Source organism: Mchenga conophoros, linkage group LG6 (assembly GCF_057382185.1).
Source record: "Mchenga conophoros isolate Kocher_MC1m ecotype Shallow Benthic linkage group LG6, M_conophoros_male_GT1.1, whole genome shotgun sequence".
In the NCBI taxonomy this organism is placed as follows: domain Eukaryota; kingdom Metazoa; phylum Chordata; class Actinopteri; order Cichliformes; family Cichlidae; genus Mchenga; species Mchenga conophoros.
In genome coordinates, this window is record NC_140531.1 from 15,745,150 (window position 1) to 15,760,057 (window position 14,908).

General features: G+C 41.3%; 1 protein-coding gene across 1 annotated transcript in view; it reads left to right on the forward strand.

Annotated features, from left to right (window-relative positions):
- LOC146572369 (uncharacterized) overlaps positions 1-8,385 on the forward strand; it is an 18,382-nt gene extending 9,997 nt beyond the window's left edge. The window contains exons 6-12 of the mRNA XM_085278485.1: positions 4,382-4,483; positions 5,358-5,429; positions 5,598-5,699; positions 5,918-6,023; positions 6,828-6,986; positions 7,068-7,121; positions 7,554-8,385. Coding sequence (XP_085134611.1) covers positions 4,382-4,483; positions 5,358-5,429; positions 5,598-5,699; positions 5,918-6,023; positions 6,828-6,986; positions 7,068-7,121; positions 7,554-7,801 — 843 coding nt within the window. The 3' untranslated portion in view covers positions 7,802-8,385. The remainder of the gene's footprint in view (positions 1-4,381; positions 4,484-5,357; positions 5,430-5,597; positions 5,700-5,917; positions 6,024-6,827; positions 6,987-7,067; positions 7,122-7,553) is intronic.
- Positions 8,386-14,908: the final 6,523 nt, after the last annotated feature.

The window sequence follows — 14,908 nt, forward strand, 5'->3', positions numbered from 1 at the left end:
GGCTTGAACATTAAGATGGATAGTACTATACAACTTCTTAACTTGTTTTAGGCACTTTTTACTGCTTTAGTGCATGGGCTCTCTCTGGCTGTGTACTCTGGCTTCTTCCCACAGTCCAAAGATGTAGCTTATGGGGTTAGGTTAACTGGTGATTCAAAACTGCCCTTTGGTGTGAATGCAAATGCTTGTCCTTCCATGTTAGACTGGTGATCTGTCCAGGTTGTACTGCCCTATGGTAGCTGGTATAGGCCCCAAAACTGCTACCCCACAATCCTGATAAGGATAAGTGGAAGAGGATGGATGATTGCAAAGGAATCAGTTGTTAATTATTGTAGCCAGTATTTTTTTCAGAAGAAAACATTTCTTGAGTGGAAAGCCCCCCCCCCCCCCCCCCCACACACACATGCAAATTAAAAACAGAAGCACAGGCCTGCCCAGTACAGTTGCAAGAAGAGCACTTGGTCTAATCTTTGTGCCATCTTTTCTTTGTTGCAGGATCTTGATGAAGAAATGCCTCAGCAAGGCTCAGAAGCCATGCATTCTTCTTCAGTGCAAGATTTTGAAGAGGTAACATTGACCTAGGACAGATTTTAATGAATGTTTCTCATGCACGATGTGTACCTTACGCTATTTGCCAATAGTGAAATGGTCTATTCATCCTCTTGAGTGATGCATTTTTAGTAACTGTCAGATTACTGTTCTTTTGTCTTCATTCTCTATCTGTTACACACGAAGACTGAGACCAGCCAGATTCAGAAGACTGTGAGCTGCCTAAAGCCGCAACCAAACAGCTTTCCAAACAATGATCTGGACCTGAAACATCCAGAGCCTGAAAGGGTAAATATAATCCAGTGTACCACTTAATGAACTAATAATTTAATCTATCATCATTCTTTATGGATGCTGTGTGTGTGTGTGTTTGGCAGTCACCTGGGTGTGATGTGATTTACATGGACCGTGGCTTGTAGGTCCTTTTCATTGTTTCAAAGTGCAAGTCTGGATAACATCTGAGTGTGTGTGTGTGTGTGTGTTAACCACCCAAATGTGACTTAGGAGGACCACACTGTTATTGGGGGACTCCGTCAAAGTTTGCTTCATGGTGACATCACTCTGGTTTTAGGAGGGGTCTTCTCGTATGTCTTGACAGTTTGACCTACAGCATGCAGAACTGACTGCATGTGCTTTGTTTCTATGTTGAAATTTTTTGAAACTCAGGCTTGAACATTAAGATAGATAGTACTATACAACTTCTTAAGTTGTTTTAGGCACTTTTTACTGCTTTAGTGCATGGGCTCTCTCTGGCTGTGTACTCTGGCTTCTTCCCACAGTCCAAAGATGTAGCTTATGGGGTTAGGTTAACTGGTGATTCAAAACTGCCCTTTGGTGTGAATGCAAATGCTTGTCCTTCCATGTTAGACTGGTGATCTGTCCAGGTTGTACTGCCCTATGGTAGCTGGTATAGGCCCCAAAACTGCTACCCCACAATCCTGATAAGGATAAGTGGAAGAGGATGGATGATTGCAAAGGAATCAGTTGTTAACTATTGTAGCCAGTATTTTTTTCAGAAGAAAACATTTCTTGAGTGGAAAGGCCCCCCCCCCCCCCCCACACACACACATGCAAATTAAAAACAGAAGCACAGGCCTGCCCAGTACAGTTGCAAGAAGAGCACTTGGTCTAATCTTTGTGCCATCTTTTCTTTGTTGCAGGATCTTGATGAAGAAATGCCTCAGCAAGGCTCAGAAGCCATGCATTCTTCTTCAGTGCAAGATTTTGAAGAGGTAACATTGACCTAGGACAGATTTTAATGAATGTTTCTCATGCACGATGTGTACCTTACGCTATTTGCCAATAGTGAAATGGTCTATTCATCCTCTTGAGTGATGCATTTTTAGTAACTGTCAGATTACTGTTCTTTTGTCTTCATTCTCTATCTGTTACACACGAAGACTGAGACCAGCCAGATTCAGAAGACTGTGAGCTGCCTAAAGCCGCAACCAAACAGCTTTCCAAACAATGATCTGGACCTGAAACATCCAGAGCCTGAAAGGGTAAATATAATCCAGTGTACCACTTAATGAACTAATAATTTAATCTATCATCATTCTTTATGGATGCTGTGTGTGTGTGTGTTTGGCAGTCACCTGGGTGTGATGTGATTTACATGGACCGTGGCTTGTAGGTCCTTTTCATTGTTTCAAAGTGCAAGTCTGGATAACATCTGAGTGTGTGTGTGTGTGTGTGTTAACCACCCAAATGTGACTTAGGAGGACCACACTGTTATTGGGGGACTCCGTCAAAGTTTGCTTCATGGTGACATCACTCTGGTTTTAGGAGGGGTCTTCTCGTATGTCTTGACAGTTTGACCTACAGCATGCAGAGCTCACTGCATGTGCTTTGTTTCTATGTTGAAATTTTTTGAAACTCAGGCTTGAACATTAAGATAGATAGTACTATACAACTTCTTAACTTGTTTTAGGCACTTTTTACTGCTTTAGTGCATGGGCTCTCTCTGGCTGTGTACTCTGGCTTCATCCCACAGTCCAAAGATGTAGCTTATGGGGTTAGGTTAACTGGTGATTCAAAACTGCCCTTTGGTGTGAATGCAAATGCTTGTCCTTCCATGTTAGACTGGTGATCTGTCCAGGTTGTACTGCCCTATGGTAGCTGGTATAGGCCCCAAAACTGCTACCCCACAATCCTGATAAGGATAAGTGGAAGAGGATGGATGATTGCAAAGGAATCAGTTGTTAATTATTGTAGCCAGTATTTTTTTCAGAAGAAAACATTTCTTGAGTGGAAAGCCCCCCCCCCCCCACACACACACACACACACATGCAAATTAAAAACAGAAGCACAGGCCTGCCCAGTACAGTTGCAAGGAGAGCACTTGGTCTAATCTTTGTGCCATCTTTTCTTTGTTGCAGGATCTTGATGAAGAAATGCCTCAGCAAGACTCAGAAGCCATGCATTCTTCTTCAGTGCAAGATTTTGAAGAGGTAACATTGACCTAGGACAGATTTTAATGAATGTTTCTCATGCACGATGTGTACCTTACGCTATTTGCCAATAGTGAAATGGTCTATTCATCCTCTTGAGTGATGCATTTTTAGTAACTGTCAGATTACTGTTCTTTTGTCTTCATTCTCTATCTGTTACACACGAAGACTGAGACCAGCCAGATTCAGAAGACTGTGAGCTGCCTAAAGCCGCAACCAAACAGCTTTCCAAACAATGATCTGGACCTGAAACATCCAGAGCCTGAAAGGGTAAATATAATCCAGTGTACCACTTAATGAACTAATAATTTAATCTATCATCATTCTTTATGGATGCTGTGTGTGTGTGTGTTTGGCAGTCACCTGGGTGTGATGTGATTTACATGGACCGTGGCTTGTAGGTCCTTTTCATTGTTTCAAAGTGCAAGTCTGGATAACATCTGAGTGTGTGTGTGTGTGTGTGTTAACCACCCAAATGTGACTTAGGAGGACCACACTGTTATTGGGGGACTCCGTCAAAGTTTGCTTCATGGTGACGTCACTCTGGTTTTAGGAGGGGTCTTCTCGTATGTCTTGACAGTTTGACCTACAGCATGCAGAACTGACTGCATGTGCTTTGTTTCTATGTTGAAATTTTTTGAAACTCAGGCTTGAACATTAAGATAGATAGTACTATACAACTTCTTAAGTTGTTTTAGGCACTTTTTACTGCTTTAGTGCATGGGCTCTCTCTGGCTGTGTACTCTGGCTTCTTCCCACAGTCCAAAGATGTAGCTTATGGGGTTAGGTTAACTGGTGATTCAAAACTGCCCTTTGGTGTGAATGCAAATGCTTGTCCTTCCATGTTAGACTGGTGATCTGTCCAGGTTGTACTGCCCTATGGTAGCTGGTATAGGCCCCAAAACTGCTACCCCACAATCCTGATAAGGATAAGTGGAAGAGGATGGATGATTGCAAAGGAATCAGTTGTTAACTATTGTAGCCAGTATTTTTTTCAGAAGAAAACATTTCTTGAGTGGAAAGGCCCCCCCCCCCCCCACACACACACACATGCAAATTAAAAACAGAAGCACAGGCCTGCCCAGTACAGTTGCAAGAAGAGCACTTGGTCTAATCTTTGTGCCATCTTTTCTTTGTTGCAGGATCTTGATGAAGAAATGCCTCAGCAAGGCTCAGAAGCCATGCATTCTTCTTCAGTGCAAGATTTTGAAGAGGTAACATTGACCTAGGACAGATTTTAATGAATGTTTCTCATGCACGATGTGTACCTTACGCTATTTGCCAATAGTGAAATGGTCTATTCATCCTCTTGAGTGATGCATTTTTAGTAACTGTCAGATTACTGTTCTTTTGTCTTCATTCTCTATCTGTTACACACGAAGACTGAGACCAGCCAGATTCAGAAGACTGTGAGCTGCCTAAAGCCGCAACCAAACAGCTTTCCAAACAATGATCTGGACCTGAAACATCCAGAGCCTGAAAGGGTAAATATAATCCAGTGTACCACTTAATGAACTAATAATTTAATCTATCATCATTCTTTATGGATGCTGTGTGTGTGTGTGTTTGGCAGTCACCTGGGTGTGATGTGATTTACATGGACCGTGGCTTGTAGGTCCTTTTCATTGTTTCAAAGTGCAAGTCTGGATAACATCTGAGTGTGTGTGTGTGTGTGTTAACCACCCAAATGTGACTTAGGAGGACCACACTGTTATTGGGGGACTCCGTCAAAGTTTGCTTCATGGTGACATCACTCTGGTTTTAGGAGGGGTCTTCTCGTATGTCTTGACAGTTTGACCTACAGCATGCAGAACTGACTGCATGTGCTTTGTTTCTATGTTGAAATTTTTTGAAACTCAGGCTTGAACATTAAGATAGATAGTACTATACAACTTCTTAAGTTGTTTTAGGCACTTTTTACTGCTTTAGTGCATGGGCTCTCTCTGGCTGTGTACTCTGGCTTCTTCCCACAGTCCAAAGATGTAGCTTATGGGGTTAGGTTAACTGGTGATTCAAAACTGCCCTTTGGTGTGAATGCAAATGCTTGTCCTTCCATGTTAGACTGGTGATCTGTCCAGGTTGTACTGCCCTATGGTAGCTGGTATAGGCCCCAAAACTGCTACCCCACAATCCTGATAAGGATAAGTGGAAGAAGATGGATGATTGCAAAGGAATCAGTTGTTAACTATTGTAGCCAGTATTTTTTTCAGAAGAAAACATTTCTTGAGTGGAAAGGCCCCCCCCCCCCCCCCCCACACACACACACATGCAAATTAAAAACAGAAGCACAGGCCTGCCCAGTACAGTTGCAAGAAGAGCACTTGGTCTAATCTTTGTGCCATCTTTTCTTTGTTGCAGGATCTTGATGAAGAAATGCCTCAGCAAGGCTCAGAAGCCATGCATTCTTCTTCAGTGCAAGATTTTGAAGAGGTAACATTGACCTAGGACAGATTTTAATGAATGTTTCTCATGCACGATGTGTACCTTACGCTATTTGCTGATAGTGAAATGGTCTATTCATCCTCTTGAGTGATGCATTTTTAGTAACTGTCAGATTACTGTTCTTTTGTCTTCATTCTCTATCTGTTACACACGAAGACTGAGACCAGCCAGATTCAGAAGACTGTGAGCTGCCTAAAGCCGCAACCAAACAGCTTTCCAAACAATGATCTGGACCTGAAACATCCAGAGCCTGAAAGGGTAAATATAATCCAGTGTACCACTTAATGAACTAATAATTTAATCTATCATCATTCCTTATGGATGCTGTGTGTGTGTGTGTGTGTGTTTGGCAGTCACCTGGGTGTGATGTGATTTACATGGATGAAGTTTATTAGTTGATATCTGCAACTGAATTGAAAACACCTCACCTTTCCAACTGTCCAAAACAAATAAATGTTGCAATATTTTGCTAACAGTGTCACAATCATTGTCTGGTGTGCACAACAATATCATCTTTGGACAAGTGCATTCAGTGTGTGGGACTGGTTTCCTCCCTCAAGTGGCTTGGCTATAAGTGCAAAGGTGAGACATTTAGTGAATAGGTACATTATATAGTAAAAAGCATTAATGGAGTTCAACAAGTTAAGACTAGCTGAAATGAACACTGCTCCCTTTTTAATTAATGGGTGGTCACGTCTAATTAAAGAAATGTAGTATTACCTCATTGGTGCAGGACCTTGTAAAAATGGTATACTTGGGATTGTCCTCAATTCCCCATTCCATAACATAAACTGCTCAAAATAATAAAGGGAACACTTAAACGATGCGATGTTACTCCAAGTCAGTCACACTTCTGTTATATCAAACTGTTCACTTAGGAAGTAACACTGACAACCAGTTTCACATGCTGTTTTGCAAATAGAGTAGACAACAAGTGGAAATTATAGTCAATTCACCATAATAAAGGACTGGTTCTGCAGGTGGTGTCCACAGACCACTTCTCAGCACTTATTCTTTCTGGCTGATGTTATGGTCACTTTTGAATGCTGGCGGTGATTTCATTTTAGTGGTAGCATGAGACAGTCTACAACCCACACAAGTGGCTCAGGTAGTGCAGCTCATCTAGCGTAGCACATCAATGTGAGCTGTGGCAAGAAGGTTTGCTGTGTCTGTTAGTGTAGTGTCCAGAGCATGGAGGTGCTACCTGGATGTGGAGTAGGCCATAGGAGGGCAACAACCCAGCAGCAGGCCTTAAATAGTAAAACTATGTACTATAATTTCCAGTATTTGCTCTGTTTTTTGTCATATCTCGTTGTTAATGTGAGGTTTTTGGGGGGGTTGTATGTGTTTGGTTTTTTTGGGTTTTTTTCCCCCACAATTTCTCAGATGAAATTGCATTAAGTGATGCTGAAACAAAGGACAGTGAGAGTGAATCAGATGATGATGACACATCACTCACAATGTCGGCGTGTGGCACCAGTGAGCCTGTACATGCAGTAGCTGATTCCACAAACACAGCGCAGCCCCAAGACACTGTAGATTGTGGTAAGTTACCACTAGCTTGGTTTCTGTGGATAAAATGTTTGTTACAAATATTAAAACTTAATCAAATTGTGTAATCAGCAGATGAAGGACTACTCACAATGCCTGCAGCAAGTGAGACTGCTGCTCCCTCTGAAGGTAAGGGGTGCAGTTGGTTCTCGAAGCTTATTATTGTTTCATCACTTTGCAACATATGGCAAACTGCAGAGTGGTGGCAAAAAGTCACTTGGATGAGTGACAAAATGTTTCTCCCACTGAAAACGCTACGTCCAGATTAACAGAATCAACGTTTTGGGATTTACTTACCTGGATGATTGAGCATGCATCAAGAGACTTTTATTCAACTTTTTATTCAGTCTTTTATTCACAGCGGAACACTAAATGTTGTCTCATTTTAGAAATTTGATAAATTTTCAAACAGAATTTTAGCTCGTTTTGATATTGATGGTAGCAACACATTTCAGAAGTTAGTACAGGGTAGCATCCATTCTTTTAACAAGCAAATGTTTTTTGTTTTTTTTGTTTGGTTTTTTGTTTGTTTTAACTACTACTACTTTATATATCTTCCAGAGAAAAATGCTGCTCAATCCCACAATTCCCGAAGAGCTCCCAAAAACATGTGGTCCAAGGCTGAGGTTGCTGCAGTGATGAGGCATTTGAAAGACCACATAAACGAAGGGAAACTAGCCACCAAAAATGAATGCAGTCATTGCAAATTGGTAGAAGATCCGGTGTTGGCAGGAAGAACAGTTCAAAACATAAGAGATTTTGTAAGAAACAGAGGATTAACTGCAAAAAGGCAGAAAAAAATGAACTAAAATAACTGTTTAGAGAGCTGTGGTTTTACATCTTGGTCAGATTGCCAATTGTTGTTAACACTGATGTTCTGTTTAAAGAAAAAAAAGTTCTTGTTAAATACAGAAGTAGTTTGTATTTCATAATTTTTACATTTAATTTATTTAGGTTTTTTTTTTGACGGGTTATATTTAAAATAAAAAATTATAAATGCATATTTTCTCCCCTTAATATTTACCTTTAAACTATTAAAATTCATTTTAAATGTTTTTAATTTTTCTGTTTTCTATATTTTTATATTTCTGTGGGAAGCGTGGGCATTTTTGTCCATAGATTTCTTTTTTTATTTATGGTTAAAATTAATGTTCAGATCCAAGAACACTAATAAAATGATGTTCCAGTAATCCTGTGTCCTGTCAGATGTGTATTCATGGTAATGATGAGCTATTTACATATTACATCATTGTCCCTTTAAAGACCCAATATTGCTTTTTTTGGACCTCATAAAACACATTGTTGTCAAGTGGACAATGTCTCCAGAAAACACAATAGAGTCTGGTTGGTGTGTATCAGTGTATCTAGACTTCTATAGGGAGTGTATGAGGTCTGAAGTGACCCAAATTTTTTTCAGATTTTTTCGAACACTTTAACCTCGCTCCCTTGGCTCTAAGTCCTTTCAAAAGGGTAGTCCACTTAAACCACCACCGGGCGGATTGACGTAGTATAGTCCCGCCATACCACATAGACCCGTATGTGTGTGTGTGTGTGTGTGTGTGTGTGTGTTGTTATTAGGATGGTATTGATGATGATGATGATGAGTGTGTGTGTGTGTGTGTGTGTTGTTATTAGGATGGTATTGATGATGATGGTGGTGATGATGATGATCATGATGATGGTGGCGATGGGGGGGGGTCTTGGTAACCCCCCTGGGGGGGGGGGATATGTGTGTTTTATGATGATTAGGGTGGGGGTCGCTAGGACCCCCTCGGGGCATATGTGATGATGATGATGATGATGGTGATGATGATGATGATAGGTTTGGGGTCGCTAGGACCCCCACGGGGCATATGTGATGATGATGATGATGATGATGATGATGATGATAGGGTTGGGGTCACTAGGACCCCCACGGGGCATATGTGATGATGATGATAGGTTTGGGGTCGCTAGGACCCCCCCCCGGGGGCATATATTGTGTTATGATGATGATGATGATGATAGGGTGGGGTGGGGGGGGGGTCGCTAGGGGACCACCGTTGGGGCGCTTGTGTTATCACGGCGTCGGTGGCGTCCGGGGAGCGGCGGCGCGGGAAGAAGAAGCGGCGCAGTTGGGACAGTACGTGACGGCGCAGTTTGTACACACGTGCGCTCGGCACTCGCGGCACAGGATCTTGGTCTTGACGTCTTTGCTCCTGGGACACGCGCGGCACCTTCACCTCTTGACCGGAGAGGAGTCGCGTGGTGTAGCGTTGTCACTATGGTGAGTCTGAGATTTACGGTTTGTTGTGAACCTCAGAGAAGCATGATGCACAGTATCAACCATTTGAAGACATTGAGCAAAAGTATTCATGTATAGAATATCTCCATAATCCAGCACAGGTAAAAATGTTGCAGCAACAAGCCGCTTCTTTGTATTAAAACAAAAACACAACTTATTTTGAAAATAAAATCTCAGTTTTACCTTCAAATTTTTCACAAGATTCTCTACATGTGGTTTGAAGGTGAGTGAGTCATCAGTCAAAATTTATATATTTATACGTGTGAATCAACTCTATTTTATTACCTTCAAGAGTGGTTACTGATGGAATTGTTTGGGCCCATTTTCTTGATTTAGAAAACAACATGAGCTTTGTTTTGTCTGCATTGAGGACAAGTTTAAGCTGAAGTAATGAGTGCTGGACAGCAAAAAAAAAAAAAAAAAAAGGCTTTCTGCAAGAAGTCGATGGCTTGGACAAGAGTTGAACCACAGCTGTAAATAACTGTGTCATCAGCATAGAAGTGCAAGGTTGCATCTGGCACATTTACGGAAATGATAAATAGAAGGGGACCTAATACAGAGTCCTGTGACACTCCATTGTGCACTGTAGCAAATTCAGAACATAGATGATCAGATTTAATGCACTGAGACCTATTACTGAGGTAATTTGAGAACCATGCCACTGCTCTCTCAGAGTCCTGACTGGAGTTTTAAAAAACAATGATCAACAGTGTCAAATGCTTTTGACAAATCAATAAAAAGGGATGCACAGTGTTGTTTCTTATCAAGTGCAACAGTAATATCATTTGCCATTTTAATTGCAGCTGTGATAGTACTGTGAGTTTGCCTTTGTTGTATGAGAATGTCTTTAATTTATATATGAAAAATAATGCAATCCTTTTGTTAAACACTGGAAGTAAAGCTGAATGACTTTTCTTTGGTACTTAAATGGAAGTACATAATTAACCTTACCCCATGCAAGTCTTTGGCTGTGGGAGACCTGGAGACCTTTGTCCACATCATCCTCTTCATGCATGTTGTCTTACTCCAAGCTGCATAGGCTCAAAAGCCTACTACCAATTAAGCATATTAGGTGATGTGCATCTCTGTAATGAGAAGGGGTGTGGTCTAATGACATCAACACCCTATATCAGGTGTGCATAATTATTAGGCAACGTCCTTTCCTTTGGCAAAATGGGTCAAAAGAAGGACTTGACAGGCTCAGAAAAGTCAAATAGTGAGATATCATGAAGAGGGATGCAGCAGTCTCAAAATTGCAAAGCTTCTGAAGCGTGATCATCGAACAATCAAGCGTTTCATTCAAAATAGTCAACAGGGTCGCAAGAAGCGTGTGGAAAAACCAAGGCGCAAAATAACTGCCCATGAACTGAGAAAAGTCAAGCGTGCAGCTGCCAAGATGCCACTTGCCACCAGTTTGGCCATATTTCAGAGCTGCAACATCACTGGAGTGCCCAAAAGCACAAGGTGTGCAATACTCAGAGACATGGCCAAGGTAAGAAAGGCTGAAAGACGACCACCACTGAACAAGACACACAAGCTGAAACGTCAAGACTGGGCCAAGAAATATCTCAAGACTGGTTTTTCTAAGGTTTTATGGACTGATGAAATGAGAGTGAGTCTTGATGGGCCAGATGGATGGGCCCGTGGCTGGATTGGTAAAGGGCAGAGAGCTCCAGTCCGACTCAGACGCCAGCAAGGTGGAGGTGGGGTACTGGTTTGGGCTGGTATCATCAAAGATGAGCTTGTGGGGCCTTTTCGGGTTGAGGATGGAGTCAAGCTCAACTCCCAGTCCTACTGCCAGTTTCTGGAAGACACCTTCTTCAAGCAGTGGTACAGGAAAAAGTCTGCATCCTTCAAGAAAAACATGATTTTCATGCAGGACAATGCTCCATCACACGCGTCCAAGTACTCCACAGCGTGGCTGGCAAGAAAGGGTATAAAAGAAGAAAAACTAATGACATGGCCTCCTTGTTCACCTGATCTGAACCCCATTGAGAACCTGTGGTCCATCATCAAATGTGAGATTTACAAGGAGGGAAAACGGTACACCTCTCTGAACAGTGTCTGGGAGGCTGTGGTTGCTGCTGCACGCAATGTTGATGGTGAACAGATCAAAACACTGACAGAATCCATGGATGGCAGGCTTTTGAGTGTCCTTGCAAAGAAAGGTGGCTATATTGGTCGCTGATTTGTTTTTGTTTTGTTTTTGAATGTCAGAAATGTATATTTGTGAATGTGGAGATGATATATTGGTTTCACTGGTAAAAATAAATAATTGAAATGGGTATATATTTGTTTTTTGTTAAGTTGCCTAATAATTATGCACAGTAATAGTCACCTGCACACACAGATATCCCCCTAAAATTGCTGAAACTAAAAACAAACTAAAAACTACTTCCAAAAACATTCAGCTTTGATATTAATGAGTTTTTTGGGTTCATTGAGAACATGGTTGTTGTTCAATAATAAAATTATTCCTCAAAAATACAACTTGCCTAATAATTCTGCACTCCCTGTATGCAAGCTCCACACAGAAAGGCCCCAAACTGGAATCAAACTGGACCTTCTACTGTCACAGCGAGTGAAGTGAGCCGTGTGGAGATAATGAAGTAGGATCCAAACGCAGGCACTTGTAAAGGTGTGAAGGTGGTTTATTGAAAGTAAAGTACAAAATAGAAAAACGGTAAACTGGACTGCAGACTATCTGAACTGGGAACAACTAAACTACAAAACACGAACCAGGACACGAACATGAAGAAGGATGGGCGGAGGTAAGTGATGACGGACAGCAGGAAGAACACACGGATGAAATACGATGGATACCCAGACGAAGCAGCGACTACAACAACAGAAGACACGACTTAAATACACTCAGAGAAACACAGGGAGATTACACACAGGTGGGGGACACAGCTGGGAGTCATTAACGAGACGAGACAACGGAGGTAAAACTGAATACACTCACATGAGACGCAGACCTTCACAATAAAACAGGAAACAAGAGATCACTACACAAGGATGCAGACTAGACACTGAGAGACAGACCGAATATAACACATGGAACTCAATGCTAAACATGAGGCACAAATCCTGAAACACGAATAAACAGAAACATGAAATTATAATAATAATAATAATAATAATAATCATAATCATAGCACCCGAAAAACACAACAATCATTCAAAAATAACCAAAACAGTAGAACTCAAAATACTGAGTCGAACCGACCCAGAACCGTGACGTTCTACAGCCCTATCCAACTCTCCAGGAGTAACTGCCTGTCTGCTGGAATCGCCTCCACGCTCTTAATACATGTAATTGCTGGAAGGTTTGCAGTGTCTGCCAGCATAGTTTTGATGTGTCATCCTGGAGGAGCTGGATCACCTGTGCAGCCTCTGTAGGGTCCAGGTATCATCTCATACTACCGGTATTACCACTGGCCATAATTAAATGCAAAGCTAGTCAGAAAATACGGGGAGGGGAAAATGTCAGTGTCCTCCACCTGCAAAGTCATTCCTGTTTGGAGTGTTGTCTCATTGTTGCCCCTCTAGTGCACCTGTTGTTAATTTAATTAACACCAAAGCTGAAACTGATTTAAAAAAAAAACCTCTGACCAAATCAATATTCCAGAAGTGACTTGTTTTTATGCTTTTTTGAGCAGTGTAAGTTGTCCTCTTCTTATCCAAGGACATTTTCCAGTTAATCTTGGTGGATCCAGATTTAGTATGTATGTATAAATGTAAACAAGTAGACCTGTTGCTGTTAATACTGTATTTCATTCTTTGCTTTGAGTTGCATGCTTAGTTTAACACATGACTGATCATTTATGTACTTAGAAACCAACAAATTCTCATTTTAGCCAATGGCCAAGTAACTTGCCATTGTATCTAGTATAGTTGGCATGTATAGTTGCTAATTGCTTTTGCACAACAATTCCTTCAATTAGCCTTGTCCCTCAGTTCACTGCATTTATTTATCAATGCAAGAGAGAGCCTGTGTTTCCTCTTTAACCAAGAAGCCACTTTCATCTTTCTATTTCTATTTTTGGATTACTTCTGTGTTGACCAGCATAGCCTTTCCTTCCAGAGGCTTGTTACTTAGAGCTGGTGGGATCTGGGCACATGTGTCCCTGTTTGTTTCCGATGTATTTTCAGCGAGGTTAATGCGTGCTGACATCACATAAATGTCCTCTCATCCAACTGAGAATATGCCAACCAAGCAGCAAGCAAGCCAACTGCACGCACACAGGCACAGTCACACACTTTTTATCAGTCTGCCCTCATCTCTCATGTGAGGTGATCTTTCCTTTTTTAATAAACTGTAAGATCCCTCTCATTTGTAAATAAACAAAGACTTCCACTTGATTACTCTTACACGTTCATGTGACAATATCCACTGCTTTTCTAGGTCTTCATTTATTTTTTCTGCAGTTTTTCCATGACTTAGATTTAGTAATAATTTCCATCTCTATCTTACAGAGAGATTCTGGGATATAACCCTATTTCAAGAACACCAGGTATTGTGTAAACAAAATAAAAGATTTTTCATATTACTTAAACCCTTATATCCTGTTGCACTAGAAATAGTACAAGGACTATGAAGTGAGTATCAAGTGTATCAAGAAGAATATGAAGTGTTGAAACTGACAAGAACTGGCATTGTTATTATTATATGACATTTATTAATTTAGTTTGTGTAATGTAACACGCACAACACATTTACAGATTTGGACTGGGGTAACAGCAGACTGTTGTGTAGAAAGAAGCACCAAGTGGAAGATCTTAACTAATGATTGGTTACAAACAGAGGTGACAAAAGTTCGTACATTCTGTACTTAAGTAGAAGTACATAACTAACCTAACCCCATGCAAGTCTTTGGATGTGGGAGAAAGCCATATTAGTTAGAGAGACCTAGAGAGAACCCACACAGACATGGGAATAATACGTAAGCTCCACGCAGAAAGGCCCCAAACTGGAATCAAACTGGACCTGTCCAACTCTCCAGAAGTAACTGTCTCCTGGAATCTCCTCCATGCTCTTAAGACTATGGTGGGAGACACTGCAAAACCTGGCAATGACGTGTATTGATGTGTCATCCTGGAGTCAAGGCTGGACTGGGACAAAAAATCGGCCCGGGCATTTTGACTAGAGACCGGCCCACCAGGATAAAGATTGAAAATGTGACGTCATTCAGGGGTAAAACCGCAAAGGATTCTGGGAACTTGTGGCAATAGGTACTAGTGCACGCAGGCTTTCAATTGAACTCGGTTACACAGCGATAAAAAGAAACACAGAAAATGGCAACAAGCTGTTGTATTATTAACTGCAATAGCCGGTCGCATGACAGCCACGGGAAGCCGACGGGTAAAGAGATCGTTTTTTTTTTTTTTTATCGGATTACGTCGTTGAAGAGAAATTTTTTAAGCCATGTTTCCGAAGTAAGAGCCGACGGATGGTCTGGATATACCAAATATAACGTCTCAGAACACTCCAGCTCACATGTTAGTCTGCTCCAAGCATTCCCACAAAGGTCAGAGTTTTGTAGTCGTTAATACGTCATTTTTCTTAACATAATTGGTGATATAGGTTACAAGCAAGTCTGGTGCTGAACAGAAATTGTCGCGCTATGCT